The following is a 21181-nucleotide window of genomic DNA, read 5'->3' on the forward strand; positions in this document are numbered from 1 at the left end:
CTGGAGTCCCAGTGTCCTCCCCTGTCTGCTACGGTCATGCACCACCCAGCAGCCAAAGGGAACTTTCAAAACACTGAGTCAGGGCTTCCCTGGTGGCGCAGTGGTTGAGAGTCCGCCTGCCGATGCAGGGGACACGGGCTTGTGCCCCGGTCCGGGAGGATCCCACATGTCGCGGATCGGCTGGGCCCGTGAGCCATGGCCGCTGAGCCTGCGCGTCCGGAGCCTGTGCTCCGCAGCGGGAGAGGCTGTGACAGTGAGAGGCCCACGTACCACACACACACACAAAAAAACAAAAACCACTGAGTCACACCATGTCCCCCCCCCCTGCTCTGTGGCCACGTTAACACTCAGAACAAAATCCACATCCTCGCCCTGCGGGTCAGCAGACTGGGGCCTCCCTCCCTGGCCTCTGCCATCACTGCGCTCAGCCCTGCAGGCCTCGGGCTGCACACCAAACAACTCAGGGCAGGGCCCTCTCCAGCTTAGGACGCTCTCGGAGAGGCCGTCCTAGATCACCTATGTCAAGAAACCTCCGACCCCCGTCACTATCACCTCGCCCTGCTCATTGATCTGATTCATCCATCCAATCCCCTAAATGATCTTGTCTGTTTACAGTAAGTCCCCTACTACGAACCTTTAAGCTGCGAACTTTCAAAGATGCGAACGTGTAGAGTACAGCAGTATAGTATTTTTATTTCAAGCCCAGGACGTCCGGAAGCAAGCGTAAAAGCAGTGGTGGTGCAGTCCTATACAGCCGATTGTGCTACCTGGGTACCTAGGCTAACGTTGCTGGGCGTACAGACAAATCGGACTTAGGAACGTGCTCTCGGAACGGAACTCGTTCTCATGTAGGGGACTTACTGTACTTTGCTTATCGCCTGACCCTGCATTCGTCCTCGGGCCCTCCTGGCAGGGGCTACATTGGTCATCACCAAACCTCCAACACCAAGACAGGGAACACGGCAGGCCCTCCGCTCAAGACATGGGATGAGCGGGATGCGTGTGGACCCCTCCCCTGTTCTCCCGCGGTCATAGGCCAGCGGGAGAGACAGACACTCAGCTCAGCTCACCCACAGCGGGGCTCTGAGGTCAGCGGGCGTGTGGGCCGGGAGGGGAGACGAGCGGGAGCTCCAGGGGGGCTTAGTCAACACGTGGTGTAAACGTCACATTCTGTGGATGCAGACGTGGAAACCCAGAGGGAGAAGCGAGGTCGCCTGGCCGATGAAGTGGGCCCCAGGACCCCCTGGCTTCAGCGCTCCGTCCCCAGCTCTACCGAAGAGGCTGTGAGTCCTGACCTCGGTCAACGTGAGGCCTGTCAGACTGGACCTGCTGGCCAGCTGAGCTGCCCACACCCTGGGGACTTCGGCCAGTCCCAGGAAACCCATCCCTCCCCCACCACCCTGGCCGCGTGGGGCAGGACAGCGGGATGGCTCTGCCCAAGGAAACCCAGAAGGTGTCCGGCCCCAAACTTGGGGTGTGCACGGCCCGGGCGGGGTCACCCAGGTCCTGTCTCTCAGGCCTGATACGCTGGATGCCCAGCGCGGAGCTTCCACGGCCCGGGGCAGGTACCGGGCATAAAGAGACGCAAGTGAACACACACAGGTAAGAGACTCTGGGAAGAAGGTGTCCCACTGTGGGGAGGCTGGAAGGATGGAGGTAAAAACAATTTGTCTCAGGAATAAGACAAAAGCAGCGACTTGTACAAGCTGCCGGGGACAGAGCTGTGGGGAGTGGCGAGCCAGAGCAAAGCCTTCCCGAAGCCTGGCCTCACCCCAGAGGAGGGGGAAGGGAGAGAAGAGAAGGGCCGAACCTGGGCAGTGGGTGACGAGGTCAGCAACCTCTAGCTGCGTCCGAAACAACTGTTTCCCACAGAGAATAACGGTTCTGTGCCAGGGAGCAGCCTCCTGCTCCCTGGGGATCCTGGGGAGCACGGAGATCCTCAGCCCCACCTGCAGCTCCTGCCACAGGCTCCTGAGTCCAACAGCAAAGAGGCGAAAGGACGGCGTGGAGCCCGTCTCTGCACCAACCCCCTATGGCCCTCGGGCCCTCAACGCAGCGGCAAATGAGGCAGAAAACAAAGAAATCCCCTCGGAATGATTTCTCCGTTTCCCTTTCTCTCCCTTCCTCCCTCACAGATTTTAATTAAGGGTTTACTTGCAAAAGACCTAGCTCTATTTAACTAAATCCTTGGACCCCTTCTACATTGTCTTATATATCGTTTTATGCTAGGGCGCCAGTAGAAAGTTAATTATAACTTCTAAACTCTCCACTGCCAGTCATCTTCCTCCCCTGCCTGATGCCGCTAAGGGTAGCGCCACTTAATTAACCAGCCCCTTGTGGGTAACCAGACCTCTCCACGCTTGTTCAACAGACACCCGCGAGCACCCCTGGGGCCAGGCTGGGCTGGGTCCTGAGGACCTGCACGGACTAGGCGCCGTCTCAACCCTCGAGGGGCTCACAGGATCCTGCAGGAGGAAGGGGAGGCTGGCAGGACGGCCCACTTGGGACCCCAAAGCAGCTCGGCAGGTGACGGAAGTGAGTGAAGAAGACACGGGCAGGACAGACAACAGCAGGGCGAAAATAATGGGTGGCGCTGATGACCTCAGAGGGAAGGGAGCAAGGATACCGGAGCTGTGGTTGGGTCTCAGTGGAGGCCTACGTCTTACGACATAGCCTCTGGGGATGGGGCTGAGGTCTGGGAGTTCAGTTTGGGACCTAAAAACGAGTCTAAAATCCTGGTGGACAGCCAGGAGGAGGTGTCTTCTGAGAAGACTGATTAATATACCGGCTGGATCTCAAAGAGGGATCAGGTCTGGGAGGAGATGGAGGTGTCTGCGAGTCTGGGCAGAAGCAAGAGCAGGAGGGTATGACTATCATCTGGAAAGAAGGGGTCGAGAGGCCCACGGTTGGTCCCAGGAGGAGCCACTTTCAGTGAGAAGGAGGAGAACCAGGAACAAAAGGAGGAGATGGAGAAGCAGGGAGCCCAGAGAGGGAGGTGTGGAAGCTGGGGAAGGAGAAGCCAAGCTGGACGGGGCAGCATCAGGCAGGTGGGGAGGCGGAGAGGAGGGGTGGGCACCCGGCTGTGGCCTCTGGGCAGTCGCTCTGAGGCCAGTGCCGGGGTCTGAGGCTGCAGGAGCCGGGGGTGGGAGCGAGGGATGCGGTGGCTGCAGGCTTCTCCTGACAGGGGCGTGGGGAGGCCAGCCTGGCCCCTGCCAGTCGCAGAGAGCAGGCTTCCTGGCATCTTGTGAACCCCGTCTCGTGAACTGACAGCTCTTGAGGACACGGCTGTCACTCAGAGCCAGGGGCAGAATTTGGCCTGGTGTTCTTCCCTCGGGGAAGATGCGGGCGTGTCGCAGCCTCAGGGTCAGGCGCTGCCTCTGCAGACGGCATCCTGGGAGGCGGGTGCTCCTGGGCGTTCGGCCTCTGTCCCCACCCTCAGCACCCCCCGGCTTCCAGTGGCGAGCCCAGGCTCACCTGCCGGCCTCAGCTCCTAGGCTCATCCTGGAGACCCCCACTCAGCCTCCGCCCTTTCGCAGACCCTCCCGGAGTCCCATATTGCGACAGCCATGCCCACACTCTTCTGCGTCACAGCCCGGCCCTCCTCGAAGCCCCATTTGCTGCTGTCCCACCCAACAGCAACCAGCCCTGCTGGGGACGCAGGGACCAGCTCACGGTGCAGACACCCCGAGTCTACGTCTCTGTCCAGGGCCTCCCCCGGCTAAGGCACTGGCTGGTGCTAGGGATGAGACGCGCCCTGCCCTCCAGGGGCTGACAGTCTCAGGGGGAGGCAGGGCGGACGGGAGGCGTGAGGACACAGACAATTCCCTCCACAAGGTGAGGGCCACCACCAAGGACTGAATAGGGAGCCCTGGGTGCACAGGGAGGAGGGACCAATGCCGCCCAGTGGGGCAGGGGGAAGCTTCAGAAGAACGACATTTAGGGGTGGGTAGGACTCTGTCGGGTGGACGAGAAAGAGCCTTCCCAGCTGGGGGACGAGCATGAGGCAGGGCCCAGGTGGGGCACTGGAGTCTGCCAGTGTGGCTGGAAGAAGATGGCTCGCCGACCTTGAGGCTCGTTGATTTGCCTGTGTTCGTGGCGGACTCAGCTCAGGGAGAGGCAGGCTTCTTACGACAACAGCTGCCACTTCCGGAGGGCTTCTCCTTGCGCTAAGCACTGTATGGGAACATGATTCTTCAATCCTCCCCAACCCCATGGGGTAGGTAACTAATTCTTCCCATTTTACAGATGAGGCACAGAGAGGTTGAGTGGCTAAGCTAAGGTCACACAGCAAATAAGAGGCTGAAGCAGGGGTGAAGACAGGTCTGCCTGACTTCCAGGAGGGAGCTCTTAACCTTCATGCCGTCCCACCTCCCTGCACAGACACGACTTACTGGGCCAACCAGTCTGTGGGCTCCACGCTGCCGGTCCATCCTCACGCAGTTACTGCGGGGGAGCAAGGAGCTTCCAGCACATCCTTTTCCATTTTCAGCCAATTTTGCTCTTCTTTTCACTCTTTATAGCCAGAAAGCCCGTCCTTAGCAATTTTTTAGCTGCTTACGGGGACATTTACAAATCAAGCTGGTGTTTCTATTTCATGAACGTATTTGGGATATTAATGGCCGAAGGGAAAAAGGATCTGCTCAGAGGGGCCCTGTCATCCCCAACCCAGCGCCCCCCAAAGAACACAGACCCAGACAGAAGCCTGCAAGTGGGCAAAACGTGGACACCACGCACACCCAAGCCAAGAGCAACGCCGCCGACAGCAAATTAGAGTCGCGTGAGTTTAGCCGCACCGCTCCCCAGTTAGGTGCCTCTCACAAGGAGGGCCTCTATTAACTTTTTAACCCTTCTCCTGTCTGTCTGGAGGTGCCCCCTGGAATATGATTTTAGATGCTTTCCATGAGATCAACGAACAGGGAAGAAGCTGGTTATGAATTTCAACTCTGTAACTTTCTCACTCGGGCGGAGGAAGGGCTGGGCCAGTGGGCCTGAGAGGTGGATGGGGCCCCGCTGGCCTAGGGAAGGGGCTCCAGGGGAGAGCTTCTGAGCGGCTGGATGACACCAGCACTGACCTGAGCCCAGCGCGGCCCCTAGCCCCATCCTGGGACACACTGTGCACCAGACACCAGAGAGGCCAGCATTTCTTTAAAAACAGCGAGATTTTAGTGTTGCCTTTTTAAAGCTACGAGAATAATACATGCTCCCTATAGAAAATCAGAGGGAAAAAAGAAAGAGAGAACCATAAAGAAGAAAATAAAAATCCCTCATGATCCCATCTCCCAGACATCGCTTCTGGAACATTCCAGAGCCTTTGCCCTCACTGGCCTTGCTGTCTCCGCAATCCAGGCCTTTTTAAAGGTCACTCCCATACACAGACCTTCCCAAAGACCCCATGGCACCTAGAATCAACCCCAAACTCCTGCCACTGGCCCACAGGGCGTATCTGAACCAACCGGTGGCAAAGCCTCCACACTGCACACCTGCCTGCCTGCCCTCAGGTCCTCTGCAGCCGCTGTGCCCCTGCCTGCCCTCAGGTCCTCTGCAGCCGCTGTGCCCCTGCCTGGAATGTCCCTCCTACATCACCTCACTCTCACCTCCACGCCTCACCCAAAGCCACCTCTTCAGGGAGGCCTTCCATGGCGCCTCAAGGGGCTCTCAGTCACCATCACTCCCCCTGGGCCAGCGCTCTGCCGACCTCATCACGTGAACGGTTCTCTTACTGCTTCTGGTGTATCCACCCATCCACTGTGTCCCCATCACCAGACGCAGCACCCTGTCCTCACTCCCCACCATCACCCACTGCATGGGACACACTTGCACAGAGCTCTCAGTGAGGTGTACTGAATGGACGAATGAATACCCCTGCGGTCTTTGCTGAGTGTGTGTGCGTGTGTGTGTGTGTCTGCAAGAACTGCCCACACAGCTGAGATCGCAGGTCAACTCCACACACACACAAATCATCTACCGCTTCTCCCTGCAACTCAACGTGAAGGCTCAGCTCAAGGCCCCCCACTGCCTACTGTGGGACCAGCCCATGTCCCCTACCTCTACCCCAAGGGGGCCCTGATCTGCGAACGCCAGCTCCTGGACGCAGTAATAACACCTGCACAGCCCTTTACGGTTCACACCCTTGAACATTTCCTCCATCCCAGTGGAGTCTCAAAACAACCTGCCTCCAAAGAGGCAGGCAGGTCAAGGGGAGCCTGACCACCCCCAGTTAAAACGAGGCCGGGGGGCTCAGAGAGGTCACACGACTGCTGCCATCACCTGGGAGAAAGCTGACCCTGGACGTCTGGCCCCAAGAGGCACAGCCCACACCTTAACTCCGAATCAGTGAGGTTTCACCATAAAAACAAGAGAGGTGATAACAGAGGAGAGGACAGAGCTCGGCTCTGGAGTCCAACTGCCTGGGTTTAAACCCCAGCTCTGCCACTTACTAGCTGTGTGACCTTGGGCAAGTTCCGTCACTCCTCTGGGCCTCGGTTTCTCCTCTGTCAAGTGGGGATGACAATAGCTCCCGCCTCGTTCCCTCATCAAGAGAAGCAAATGATTTAATAATATACATGAAGGGCACATGCCAACACTCAATAAACACGGAGCCCTTTACAACACCACCCTGAGCCCATCTCTGCCGCATCACCACACCCCTGGCACGTGAACCGCCAGCCCACAGAGGTGAGTCACCTTGCGCAGCGGGCCAGTTCCCAAAAAGCCAGCTGCAGACGGACCGCTATAAACCCACTCCTACTGATGCCCTAACTCCCATGCAAATTCCTCCAGCTCTGTCACTCTTCAGGCTGAAGCCCCGCCCAGCCCACTTGAGTGACAAACACTGACATCTGCAAACACTTCAAGGCTGCCAAGGGGAGAGGTTCCTTCTGTAAAAGGGAGACCCCTCTGTAAGTTCACCCTTCCCACCCGTGATGATCCAGGCAAATAAATCAATCCCACGTCAAGTGCAGACATGAAGAAAGCCTCCTCAATTCCTCCAGCACACAGTTCTGACTTCAGTTACGAGGCAAGTAAAGAGATTCTCCTAAAATGGCCACATCTCACCGTGCTGGCCCTCCCAGGCCCCTGCTTCCCCCTTATGTGCAGAGTCTCAGGGAGTCCCCACCCCTCTTTCCAGGCTCATCACCCTCACGTTCTCCAAACCTCCTCCCTCCAGTCACAACACGTCATGCCACCTCTCAAGTGTCCCCCCCGCAGGCTTTGGCCTCCGCTGTCCCCTCAACCTGCAGCTGCTCTGTTCCCAGCACCATCGCCCAGCTCCCCAGGCCGGGCCCAGCCCAACGGCAGCTTGTCCCAGAAGCCGCCCCAGCCTGGGAAGAGGCCACCACCAGCCTCTGCACTGAGACCCCACAGCCCTTGGCCACCACCCCCCTGGCACATGCAACTGTTGGGTTCATTTACTCACTCAGCTTGGAGACGAGCACGTCTGGGCCGGGGGGACATCGGAAATAGTCCCTCACTTCGGGAACCTCAGTGCAAGGGAGCCGACATCGTCTTCTGTCAGATAGGGGTCTAAACAGCACCCACCCCAAATGGCTCTTCCTCAAATTCAGCCCGGCAGTGGTGGTAAGGAGCCTGGCACACAAGCAGGTGCCCGGCCACCAGCGACTCCTGTTCTCTGCCTGGGACACGGACTCAGCTCAGCCTCACATCTTTTGAGACCCACAGCAGGGGGACAAGAAACCAGCCGCCGTGAGGGTCCCCTCCTGGGAAGCAGCCCGGGGCGTGGGGAGAAGCCCAGGGCAGACTCACCGACAGGAGCCCCTCCCACCCCAGCCTTCACAAAGCTCAGCCCAAACAGGCCCCTTGATGAGAACTTCCCATTTGAATAATCAATATTTAAAGCTCCGAGCCCGCCAAGGGGAGTGCAAGGCCTTGCTTGTAAATATTTGTCTCGACTGGCAGAGCCAGCCTCTCCCGCCGCAGCCACCCGCCTCGCTCCTGGCCCCCCTCTGCTTGCACAGCTCCCAGCCAACTGCACAGCGGGACGCCCCTGGGGAGGCGGGGGACCGTCTGGCGGCCACGAGGGGCTGCATGGGGAGGTGGGCCCGCCCCGTACCCAGGCCTCTGTGTCAACAGCCCAGGGGCCACCCATCTGTCTCCTTGGGCCATGGCACAGAGATTCGCTGGGAGGTGTCCCTGGATTCCAAGCAAACGGCTTTTCCCAGGGGGGCACCCCAGATTTATGTCTTTCTTATTTTGGAAGAAAGCAAAGCCAAGGACAAAACCCTAGGGGCGTGCTTGCAAATCGTGGCCCACCACCTCCTATGGCGCAGGACGGCACTCCGCTGCCTGTACCAATGGCTGCCCACGGAGGAACCCACACCGGGCCCCCTGGGCTCCTGCTTGGGGCCACGAGGCCTGGAGGGTCCCCTCACTGGAGAAGCCGTCAATGACGGTGGGTGGCTGTACCTACCAGCTGAGGTGCCTGCCCTGACATCACCGTTCCCAGAGAGTCATTCATTCATCCGTCCATTCAGCCACTTACCTGCTCATCAATTATTACTCGGCATCTACCTGTACCAGGCGCTGGGGGCTGGACACACAAGTGGACAAAAACAAACCCGGACGAAATCCCTTTGGGAGGAAGTCCCCCAGGCCAAAAAAATCCCACCAACAAATGGAAAATCACAGCAGAGACAAGCGCTGGCGTAGGAGACCTCCCAGGTGTCACGGGAGAGCGAGAGGGGTGTGGCTTGGTCCCGGAGGCCAGGGGGCTTCCCAGGGGAGGTGGACAGGTGACAAAGTCCAGGGAGGGGCCGGGCAGAGCAGGGAGGAAGGACGGAGGGCAGGGGGCCGCCCGAGTCCGGCTGCTCACAGGCACCGCCCCTTCTGGCACCTACCCAGCCACTCGTTGAACTTCTTCACCTCGCTCGGGAGCCCCAGCTCGGTGAAGTCCCCGGCATGAATGAGCACGTCGCCGTAGGGCATCTGGATGGGGTCCGTCCTTGAGTGGGTGTCAGACACGCAGACAAAGCGGGTGTATCCGGGCGGTTTGGGGGCGTCATGAGGCACCGGGTCCACCCTGAGGGGAGAGAAGATCATGGGGTCACGGGGTCGCGGCGCTGGGAGGCTGCAGCTCACGTCCCATCAACTCAGACCACAGCCAGGTCAGATCACACGTGGTCCAGATCACATCCGCCTGCCCACCTGTGTCCGAATCCTGCCCCTCCTGATCACTAGCCGGGCAAAACATTTCCCCCTGAGCCTCAGCTTCCCCTCTGTAACGTGGGAAGCCCCGAGGGTTGCTGCGAGGTAATGAATGGGAAGGGCTGACAGGTACAGCCGGGCACCTGTACCCGCGTGCACCTGTATGGCGGCTACAGCTAACCTGCTGCTTGACAAGTAGTACCTCTCTACCTTTTTTTTTTCATTATCAGCCCTTAAGGGGCCTTTTCGTCTTCTTTCTTTTTTTCTTTTTTTTGCGGTACGCGGGCCTCTCACTGTTGTGGCCTCTCCCGTTGCGGAGCACAGGCTCCGGATGCGCAGGCTCAGTGGCCATGGCTCACGGGCCCAGCCGCTCCGCGGCATTTGGGATCTTCCCGGACCGGGGCACGAACCCGCGTCCCCCGCATCGGCAGGCGGACTCTCAACCACTGTGCCACCAGGGAAGCCCAAGGGGCCTTTTTAGATGTTTTTTCTACTCACCCCTCTCTCATAAAGTTCTAACACCACAGATACGCCGTATATCTGTTCATTTACTGTGCGTGTATCTGTGCTTTAGAATCAGAGTAAGATTTTTTTCACCCCCCAAAACCAGTTTTCACCCCCTTGGGGGGTGCTATCAGCCCCATCAGGGATGCATGGACGGAGCTCCACCTTCCAGCCGGAAGATCCGACTCTCTGGCACTGTGCAGAGACAGCACAAGTAGAATCCGGGGAGAGCCACGAGGGAAGGGGGGAATTTCGTGGGAACTTGGGAAACAAAGCACTAAAGACAGGCAGCAATTTTCCAAAACTATGAGATGGTCCGATCGGGTTTAGAACAAGGGCTTTCCAAGGTCCTGTAGGAAAACAGTTCTGGAATCAGAAGACCAGGCTTCAGATCCCAGATCTGCTGCTCGTCACTAATGTAACCTTAGGAAAATGTCTGGCCTTGGTTTGCTCGTCTGTAAAATGGAGCCACCTCATTAGGCAACAATGCTCAGAAAATTAACAAGCCGCACAACTGTTAAGTTCTTGGTCCCGGGGAGCCCCTGGGAGCCTTCTCGTCTTACAGAGGAGGACACTGAACAGGTGGCCCCCCCCAGTTCAGGGCTCTCCCCAAGAGCCACACTCTGCCTCCTCAGCTGACTGATTTTTCCAGGCTCAAAACTCTGAAAAACAACGCAATGACATTTCAACGAGCTGCTCTCTCCCAACGAGGATGCGGCTCGAGGAGTTGTGTTTAAATCTAATTATGCGCCAAACCAAAAGCAGCGCCACATCAGTTACGTAAATACTTTCAAAGGCATCTTTCTGATTATGCTTCTTCTTCTTCAGACAAAATACTTCGAAGAAACGTAACTAACACCTTACGAGAGACGTGGGTTCAGCAGGCTAATGTGCGGGGACCTTTAGCACGCCCCATCCATCGCAGCTACAGCGTCACATCAGCCCCTCCACGTCACCAGGCTGCGGCGGGAGGGGGTCGCGGGGCACCTCTCTGGGGGTGGTTAAGTCAAGTTCGAATCCCAGCAGGTCAGAGTGGGACCCGACCGGGGAGAAGAGGAAAAATCCCTGAGTCTGATGATGGCAACAGGAGGGTTCTGGAGCCCTTCTTCATCCCTCTCATTCCTTCATTCATTCCCTCATTCATTCAACACAACACATCCTGAATGCCTACTGGGTACCAGCCCTGAGCTCAAAGCTGGGGAACTTAATGAGCCAGGCCTGATCCCAGACTGACGGTGGACACAGACCTGGCCAGGAAACGACAATAAAGTCACGAGATTCGATGGGGCAGCAGAGGGGCTGGGGGCCAGAGAAGGCCCTAACCTGGCCTGGGGCCCCCTGAACTTTCCAGGAGGAGGTGATGCCTGAGCTGGTCTGGAAGCTCAAATCTCCCTCCCAGTAATTGCTGCCACTCCTCTGTCCTCTGGGTCCCTCCCCCCACCCCATGTGACAGTCTTGCAGGGAGCTGGCCTGTGAATCCACCTGTCCGCCCCTAACACAGCTGATTGGACCAAGGCAGCCAATCACTACTGGGCTACTGGCCCAGCAAGGAACACGAGTGAGCCAATCAAATTCATTCAAATTCATTCATTCTTTCTTTCTTTCTTTCATTCCCCCTCACATACACTGAGGTTGTGAGGACACCACAAGGAAACAGAAAACAAGTCAAAGAGAAAAAAAAAGGAGACACAGGGAGTGAGATGCCACCCCCTGTGAGTCCCTTGTGGAGGAGCCCTGAGCAGTTCCCGCCATCAGCCAGCCAAGAGCACGCGAGTTGCACCGGCGCTAGTCAGGCTGGGCCTGCTGCTGGAGCCCAAGCTCTTTAATTAACTCTGTTCTTACTTCCCTCCGCCCCGAGGCTTCTGAGCTCAGTGAGGAGGCAAACCTAATAATCCCCAGAGAAAAAAAAATAGACTCTTATTTCCCGGCACTGTCCTCCGGCTATTTGGATTGTAACAAATGCTGAACCTTGAAATAATAACAACAGTAATGATACTGATGATTTCCAGGGCTGAGAGCTCATTATGTGTTCAGCGCTGTACATGCATCTGCTCTCTTCACCCTCACAATGACTGTCTGAGCAGGGCACTATGGTTGTGCCCATTTTATAGATGAGGAAACTGAGGAGCAGAAAAGGCTCACGTGCCCAGGATCTCAGCTATGGAAGCTGGTGGAGCTGGAATTTGAAGCTGGTTTTTGGTTCCAGAACTCACACCAAGCTGGACTATTTCCAGGCCTTCATTTCATTCAGTCAATCTATGGACAAATGCTTCTTGAGTGCCCCCTAAATACCAAACACCTGCTAGGCACAGGACAGGACACCCATAGAGACCACCTCGTGCAGCTCCCAGAAACCCTGCCGGTGTTTAGAAGTGAGGAAAAGAGCGAGAAGAATGAAGATACGGAGAAAGAGAACGAGAGCACACAAAGGGTGGGAGGACCCGGCAGCATCCTTTGAACCCTAGATCCAGCTGTGCCTGAAGCTGGTCCCAATCTGGATTTCCTAGCTAGTTATGTGAGCCAGTAAACTCTCCTTTACCCATAAGACAATTTGAATTGGGTTTCTGACACTTGCAATGGCAAAACCCTGGCTAACCCCTGAGTTCCAGCAGCCCTGTGGAGTAAGTAACTGAGGCCTGGAAAGGTTAGTCCCACATCCAGGGCACCTGCTAGTACGTTAAAGAGCAGAATTTGAACCTAGGCCTTCAGAACTGGAATGGGGGCATTTAACCTCACACCTTCTCGCGACTAGAAGAAACAAAGCAAAATGGTTATTCCAGAGTCGTTCTTCATGGACCAGAGAGAAGGTATGGAAACAAGTGTTCCTGGTTTGGGGGGGGCCAAACCCGACTTTCCCAAAGCCTCTGCCTGCTGAGGGCCCCATCAAGGCTGTGGCTCTTTCTCTCTCTCTCTCTGAGACCTATAATCTGTCACCACTCTCTCCAGCCTCACAAGGGATCTGCCCACCGGAATCCTGGCGGCAGGCATGGTGCAGAATAGAGAATGCAGCCTCCGGCACCTGGACCCAGCCTGGCACCCTGGCTCGGCGACTTCCTCGCTGTGCCCTGGACCCTCCCATCCTCCAGTCCAGCTCTGTAAGGTGGGAACCACCCAGGGCTGCCCCCTGCAGCCCATTTCCTGTGCCCTGGACCCCTTCTCGGTCGCTTTCTCCCCTAAGCCATTGGCTCCCTGGAAGTGCAGCTCCTGGTACCAAAGACTCATGTGGGCATCAGAAGCAGAGCCCCATCCCCCCACTACTTCCTGGGGAAATAGGGTACACTGAAAGCCAGGGGGTGGAGAGCAGAGGACCCGTTCCTTCAGTGAAGTTCCAAAACCATGTCCAGCCACGTAACTGGACACGAGCTGTGGCGTTCTAGAATGAGAGAGACCTCTGGTCCCCTCCTTTCATCCTACAGGTGGGGAAACGGAGGCCCAGAGGAGGGTAGGGACTGGTTGGCACTGGGCCACACTGCCCAAGGCTCTTTCCACGAAGCACTGGCTCCGAGGTGACCTCCATCCTGAGTCCCTGTGCCTGCCCTTCCTCCCCACATCCTGGCTTTGCTTTTGCTGGTCTTCCAAGCTCCGGGGTTATGCCACCACCCCCAGGAAGCCCTCCTTGATCTCCCACCACACTCTTCCTGGGGCGTGCACCCTGCCTCATCCTTGCTCCCTTTTCTTTCCCCCCTCTTGTCCACTGTGCTAGGCTCGAGGGACAGCCCGTGCTGGTGGAGGGACAGATGCTTAGAAAACTGTCCCACAAATGAATGCATAAGCACAGGCTGAAGCCTGCGTCACAAAGGGAAGGCTCTGAGTGCTTAGATCGGGGTGGGGGGCCGTTAGGAAGGTCTGGGGAAGGGTCAGGGAAGGTGTCCCCAAGGAAGTGACACCTGGGTGAGATCTGAAGGATGAGTCTATGTTGTCAGGACAAAGAGTAGGGGAGGCAGAGGGAACAATGGACTGTCCCAGAAAACACGGAAAGAACAAATGTGTATGGGGGGGGTGGGAGGAATTGGGAGATTGGGATGGACACATATACACTATTGATACCGTGTATAAAATGGACAACTAATGAGAACCTACTGCATAGCACAGGGAACTGTACTCAATGCTCTGTGGTGACCTAAACGGGAAGGAAATCCAAAAAAGAGGGCATATATGTTTATGTATAGCTGATTCATTTTGCTGTACAGTAGAAACTAACACAACACTGTAAAGCAACTATACTCCAATAAAAATTAATTTAAATAAAAAACATAAATGTCCCAGAAACCAGAACTGCACCTGGAGCCCTTGGGGAGAGGGTGCAGGATGCGGCTTGAGAACAGACAGAGCCCAGGTCGGGGCTTTCTTCCTGCCACGCCCCCTCGGCCCCTCCCGGGGCCAAGGCTGACCCTCACTGTCTCCTGGAGACCTCTCAGTGCACAGACGGGCTAGGGGCCACTGGGTCCCTTCTGAAGCCTCCGTGTCACCTAGCGAGGGGGTCGGCACTCCAACCTGGCGCAGAGGTGAGGGCCGGGGATAGGGGCCAGTCCCAGCCTGGCGCAGAGCAGTGCCCCGCCCTGCTACATTCTTCAAGGACCCCGCACAGCCTGACATGCTTGGAGGGTCTTTAAATGGGTTAGTCTAGTATCCGCCGATGGGACTCCCTTTCAAGGCCAGAGAGGAGTCGCCATGCCTGGCACCAGCTCCCCGCCCCCATAAGGTGGATCCCCAGGGTAACCCTGTCCCGCAAACACTGCTCTCACCTTCTCGCTGAGCAACAGGCCACCCGTCCACCTGCCCACCCAGGACTAAGGGGCCGGTGCCTGGAGGGGCTCTCCCCAGACCACCGCAGGGTTTCTCGGCCCCCAGGGTAAGGGGTCTTCCGTCTCAGGGCCCAAAACCCAGAGGCCCAGATCCAGACATTCACTCCTCAGGCAAAGACAGCCTCGTTACCGCCAGGGTCTCTGGGGGCAACTACATAAATCACAGGCTCAACCGGAGGCCGCGTTTGGACGGTCACTGTTGTTACTAATGTAAATTGTGGATTTATTAAATAGGGCCCCTCGCTCCCTCACCCGAGACAAAGCCCAGGGTGGCGATAAATTACGTGTTGGGAAGTGGCATCCGTCCTCCCGCGTCTCCCTCAGTGGAGACTCGCCATGGAAACCCACGTGCTTCCCTGGTGCACAGGGTGTGAGTCCAAAGAAGGGGGGTGGGAGGGAACGGCGCCCCGCCGAGTCCCCACGCGATCCGGCTTCACCCAGCTGGGTACAAAGTTGCATTTCAAAGGTGGGTTGACCCGAGCAGGCAATGAGAGAGCACCGGATGAGGAGTCCAGGACCAGGGCGCACTGCGTGCTCTTCCCAGGACCCGGCCCACACCCCCGGCCTCCCCAGAGCCCCACTGCCAGTAAAGCCTGGAGCCCTGGCCTCAGGAGCAGGCAGCATAGAGCAGGCCAGGAGGGAGGCAGCGGGGCAGGCCGGTGGGAACCTGCTCCGCCCACGCCAGCTGAGCGACCACGAAAAGCCGTTAAGCTTTTTCTCCACAGCACTTGTTGCTCCCAGGGTCCTACGCTATCGCGCACTTCATGACTCTTACGACGTGTCCCACTGGAGGGTCAGCTCGGCGCGGGCAGGGCTCTGCCCCGATCACTGCTGTGTCCCTGGCACCTAGCCCAGCCAGCGAATACTAACGATACAGGACATCGTGGCCTGGCCCCCCTCTATGTGGGTTCACCTACCTGACCCTCAGTATTACAATGAGCGGCATTACATAGACGGGGAAACTGAGGCACCGACAGACACCCGACAAACAAGTGGCAGAGCCAGGATTCAAAGCCAGGCAGGCCAGCCTGGAGCCCACACTCCTAACTAACCAGTGTGCTGCGCAGCTGCTCACAAACACCCCGAGAGGACGGATAAATGGATGAATGAACAAATAACCCGCAGTTGTTAAGCGGGGGAATCACCCTTCTCTCACCTGGTCATTCACTGCCCTTCCTCAGGACACAGCCCGGCCCACGGGGGCCCGCGTGGCTCCCACCCAGCGCACCCTCCACCCAGCTGGGCATTCCTGCACTTCCCAGCCGCCCCCCAGCTCAGACCCTGCGGCAACTTCTGCCTGGCCTGCTTCCCCCTCCCAACTTGCTGCCCTCACTCCTCGTCCTCTGGGTCTCAACCTAAAAGTCAGCTCTTCCAGAGGGTCCTTCCTCAGCCCCTTGGCCGCCCTGTCTCCTGACTTCTGTTGCCCTAGCCCTGTTCTGGGACTGGGGGCTGCCTGGCGGGGGTGTTCTACAGGACAGCTCTGCCTGCTACTACTCAGCTGTATCTGCGGCGCCCAGGGGCCCCTCTAATGGGTGTGCAGACAAATGGGCACAGACACATACCCCACCTGCTCTGCCCGAGGGGCCCGGTGCTCTCGCCCGTCCCCAGTGGCATCCGGGGACCTCAGACACTGTCACTTCCAGCCCAGGAGGAGAAACCCCAGCAACAGAAGAGAAAACCCAGCCCTGGGAGGGCCTTCCCCCTCTGCAGCAGCCCTGCCAGGCCTCAAGGTCCCAGAGACCAAGGAAGAGCGGGCCTGAGACCCAGGGCCTCCCATCCTGCCCAAATCTGCCAACCTGGCTCCAAACTGGGTACTGGGGTTAGTTTCCCAAAGAGAAGTCGACCAAACAATAAAGTAAGCAGCTACCGACAGGCCAGCCCTGCGGCTCCCACAGAAATGAACGTTTTCCAGAGCAGGCGCTGCAGGGAAGAGGGTGTTCCCAGCGCTGGAGCCCACCCCCAGGCCTGGTGCCCACCTGCCTTCCAGAACCCCTTCGCCCACGAATGATCTCTCTGCACCCATCCTCTGCAACAGAAGACCAGTCCCGAGGGAACCACACAGTAACAAGAGGCAGCAACCTCCCCACCCCACTTCCAGGCCCGGGTGTGGAAACCCCTGGCTCCTTCTCTACGCGGGCCGCAGGCCGCGTTCTCCCGTCTCCCCGAAGGGACGGCCGCTGATACCTCACCTGACCACGGCTCCCTAGAGACGGTACTCAAGGTCCTAGAGGAAGCTGGGGTCTGTGTCCTCATGGGGGCATCTGACCCAGCCTGGAGGTCAGGGGGCCTGCTCTGAGCCCCAGAGCCCAGGAGCATCCCCATCACAGCTCTGACCTCCCTGTGCTCTCACTGGGAACTCGTGGGGCTCCCCCCTCGTCAGGGGCTTGTCAGAGACCCAGACCCAGCACAGGGGCACCCCAAAGGGGCTGAGAGAAGTTTCAGCAATGGAGCAGACGAATGTCTACACTCTCAGATGGAGGGACGTACATACTTACGTCCACAGACATCACAGCAAAAGGATGCTAAGCATGGAGAACGCCCTGGACTGGAGATGGGCGTCAGTTCTGGTGCCTGCCAGCTGTGTGGGCTCGCGTGGGTCACCCGTCTGGGCCTCTGCTTCCTCACCAGGTAAGCCCTGTGGTGCAGGGCTGATGGGAGCGGGCAGCGGGGACAAAGGACGAGGACGTTCTGGCAACGCCCGGAGTCGCCCAGGGCAGGGCCAGGAATTTACCCACCTCCACCCTGTGCCACCTGCACCCCTCCCGACCACTGGAAAAAAAGCCAGGGAGCGGGGGAAAGGTTCTACCTGTGCACAGGAGTCCCGAGTCTATGTTCTCGCTGCGGCCCCACTGCTGGGGCACCCCTGGTATTTTCCATCAGCCCCAAAGGGCAGGCAGCAGAATTCCCCAGTCCTTTTGGAAAGCATCTCTGCTTTTTCAACAGAAGCAAAGGGGGTCTGGGCAAAAGGGATAGGTAGAGGGAAGAGAGGACAGCCAGGCCAAGCCCAGGGTCCTACCCTGCCATGGGGCCTGCAGCAAGTCCCGTCCCCTCCCTGGGCCTCGTCCTCCCCATCTGTACAACAAGGAACATGAATTAGACCAGGGGGTCAGTAACCCAATACCAAATACCAAGAAGGGGCAGCTGGAACTCAGCTCCCCAGACATTGCCACGAGGACGTATGGGCCTGGGGCTGCCAGGACGTTGGGCTCTGTACGGCAAAGCCAGAAGTCTGGATTTTCATGTACAATCACCTCATTTTTCAATATTTGTAAACATTCTCCCGGCCAAACGAAACAAGACTCCAGGCCAGAATCGGCCCACAGGCCAGCACGCTGCAACTTCTCCCACATCCCTCCCAACTCAGAGCCTCGCTGATCTGGGGATCCCAGAACCGTTGCATGAAACGCTTGGGCCCAGAAGCCAGGAGGCACCCCGAGTCCAGGAGCCCAGCCCGGACGGCCCTCACCACCCACACCTTCCACCCCGCAGTCCCATCGGAGACGCCCACTCACATCTGCACATGCGGCGGCTGGAAGCGGCCCTGGTTGATGTTGTAGAAGGTGAAGGCCTGGGTGGGGTTGGAGCTGTACTCGTCCACCTCGATGATGAGCCGACTGTGCTGGTGCCTCCGCGCGGCCATCGCGTGGGACTGGGAGAAGGCCATGCCCAGGCCGCAGGGCAGGAGGGCCAGGGCCTCTGCTTTCAGGACGCCGGGATCCCACCTAGCGCGCCACATGGACTTCCGCAGGCCGCCCGGGCATCTCCCGCCGCCCGGCCCCGAGCCAGACCTGGGAACAGACTGAGGAGACGAAGCAGAACCGTGCGACAGTTAATCTGTTTGGGATTTGCTTTATTTAATGTCAGATGAAGATTTAGAAAGAGGGAGAGGGCGGGGGAGAGGAAAAAAAAAAAAAACACAGTCGTACAGCTCAAAAACTCATTACAAATCTTTCCAACTCAGCAGTTTGATGAATATACTTTGGTGAAAAGAAAAGGGAAGGGAGGGAGGGGACCAAAAAAAAAAAAAAAAAAAAACCCACAACGCCATGGACGGATGCATGCATGGTCCAACATGTTTAAATACTTAAGACTTTTTTTTTTTTTTTGCCTTCGACAAAACCCTCCAGAGCCCACAGCGTGGCCGTGAGATGCGGAAGACAATGGCTGGTGTTCTGGAAACAGGTAAGGTAAGTTTTACTTTTCGGAACTGGGGAATAGGAAGGATTCACCTCCAACCCCAACCGCTCCCCTCAGACCCCCCCACCAACACACTCCCACACGGCCACACCCCTACAAGCCCGAGCAGGTGGGGAAAGCACGGGCACAAATTCCTTCATCAACCACCATTTCGCCTAAAGATATCGTTTTAGCAGCGCCCGGAGAAGGGATTTTCCCCGCAAGGCTGCCATACACCAACTCAGCTCAGAGGGTGGCCACGGTCGGGCGTGGGGGGGGAATCTACTTAAAAAACAAAACAAAACAAAAAACCAACAACCTTCTCGAATGCCTTATAGGGATCTCAGGAATTCCGATGTTCCCAGTCAAACCTTGAATCCACTCACATCACAGCTTACAAACGCTATAGATATTTTTTTCATTTCTTTCATTGGAAAGTACAGTTTGCATTTGTAGTTACTAGATTAAAATGTCCCTTTTTTGATTCCAACTCGGCTATGTGAAATCCTGGAAACAAGACTGCATCCCACCCTGACACACACCCTTGCCATGACGGTCCATGCTTCCTCAAGATCATCTTTTTTCTTGCTCTTTTCCATAATTTTTTTTTTAACTATGTAAACAGGAAATGCCTCAAAGATTCGGATTTTTTTGGGTTTTGGTCATTAAGACCCTCCGACGATTGTATCCGCACTTCATTTAACCAAGGAGAAAATAACATCATTTAAACTATTCCTGGACAGTCAGATCCCAGTCACGTTAAAGGAAGAAAAAATCCCCTTTGCTTTGCACATGGAAGAAGAATGGACACAGTCAGAAAACAAATTAGATTAGGAAAATGACAAAAATTAGAGACTGGAGAACATTTTAATTAGGTGCAAAGGAGAAATAGATTATTAATTTTTTGAACTCTCAACAATCATGCCCATACAAGGTGCAATAAATACCAATATCCTTCTGCTCTCCCGTCACCATCCTCCCCCCAAAAAATGCATCCTGACTCAGAATACACATCCCTCCTTTCCACTTGGGAAGATAAGGAGAAAAAACTCAGCCTTTTCCCTCCAGGACGCACTTGCTCCCGTTCTTTGTCCTGTTCGTTGTTTCTAACGAATCGGTTCCCGCAGCGGATGCAGCGTGGCAGGCCTCCTAGCTGGGTGAGTCAGGGCGTCCAGGCCTCGGGGCCTGTGCCCATCCTGTTTACCCCGGGAGAGGCCGCAAGGCTGCAGACGCGAGGTCCAGGGCTCCAACAGCCCAGATCTGAACAAGAGTTTGAGGCCCAGCCTGGAGCTGACCTGCTGTGTGACCTTAAGCCAACTTCCTAATCTAAGTCTTAGCTTCGTCTTCTGGGAAGTGGGTGTGATAACAGTAACATCGCCCCCCAGGGCAGCTGCGCAGGTTAAACGAACGGGAATTCTGAGCACAGTGCCCGGCAGGCACCAAGCACCCAGCTAATGTTCGCCGTTACTATTATAATCACGATTCAGTTCAATCGGGGACCTGTGTACGGAAGGCCTGCTGTGGGCAGGTGCTGCCCAGGTGCTGGGGCACCTGTGGTCCAGGGGTGTCCAGTGTGAGCAAAGGGTGCAGCTCCAGGAGCCCCGAAGAACCGCAGTCTTCTCAGATGTAAGCTGACTACGCCAAGCCCCTGCTTGAAATCCTTACCGTGGCTCCTCTGATGAGGCCCCACGGCCCGCGGGCCCTGCCCACACTCCAGCCACACAGGTCTGTGCCCAGCAGGCTCCAGTGCCCAGAGGCCGCTGGCTAATGAGTGCTGTGAGCTGGTTCAGAGCACGCAGTTCCAACACTTTCAAGGGGCCCCTCTCTAAGACTCACCACCTACCTATGACATCGGTGTTCCAATACCCCACATTCTGCAGATGAGAACGGTGTGTCACAGAGAAGTGAGGTCTCTTGCCCAAGGCCAGCACAGAGAGAGGGTGGTGCCGAGACCTGGACACAGGCAGCCTCGACCCCCCGTGGCCTCCTCTCCATCTGGCCAAACTCACCCTTCACCCCTCAACAACGCCAGTATTTCCTCAGAGAGGCCTTGATCAGGGGTCCTCAGCCCAGGGTCCCATGAAGAGCCTGGATGTCCACTGGGGGCTGAGCCTAGGTCTCCCTCGCTCACCCTGGTACGTCAGATCAAGCCCCAGCAGCTCTGTGACCTGCCAGGGGCTCTGATTCCTCGTCCACGAGATGGAGAGAAAATAGTACCCATGTCATACAGTCGTGAAGATTAAATGAGGTGACACACGTAAACTGCTTTTCACAGAGCCCAGCACATAGCAAATGCTCAAAAATGTTGTTATTGTTGTTCGTATCCTCATCATCATCACCCCAGGGCCCAGCACAGATGCTTCATAAATACTCCATTAGTGAATGCATGGGTGCAGGGATGGATGGAAGGATGGAGAAATGGAGGGAAGGATGCAGGGATGGAGGAAGGGAGGGGTGTGGGGATGGGGTCCTCCACCCACCCCTGCCCCCAAGGAGCGGGCGCCTGCGTGCCCTGCAGCAAGGCTAGCTGCAGT

At 57.0% G+C, this 21181-nt stretch overlaps 1 protein-coding gene across 1 annotated transcript in view; it reads right to left on the reverse strand.

Moving 5' to 3' along the window:
* Positions 1-19689, reverse strand: part of MPPED1 (metallophosphoesterase domain containing 1) — a 66691-nt gene extending 47002 nt beyond the window's left edge. The window contains exons 1-2 of the mRNA XM_033865888.2: positions 17984-19689; positions 8856-9037 (exon numbers count right to left, since the gene is read on the reverse strand). Of these exons, the coding sequence (XP_033721779.1) occupies positions 8856-9037; positions 17984-18207 (406 nt within the window). The 5' untranslated portion in view covers positions 18208-19689. The remainder of the gene's footprint in view (positions 1-8855; positions 9038-17983) is intronic.
* Positions 19690-21181: the final 1492 nt, after the last annotated feature.

Source organism: Tursiops truncatus, chromosome 11 (assembly GCF_011762595.2).
Source record: "Tursiops truncatus isolate mTurTru1 chromosome 11, mTurTru1.mat.Y, whole genome shotgun sequence".
Taxonomy (NCBI): Eukaryota; Metazoa; Chordata; class Mammalia; order Artiodactyla; family Delphinidae; genus Tursiops; species Tursiops truncatus.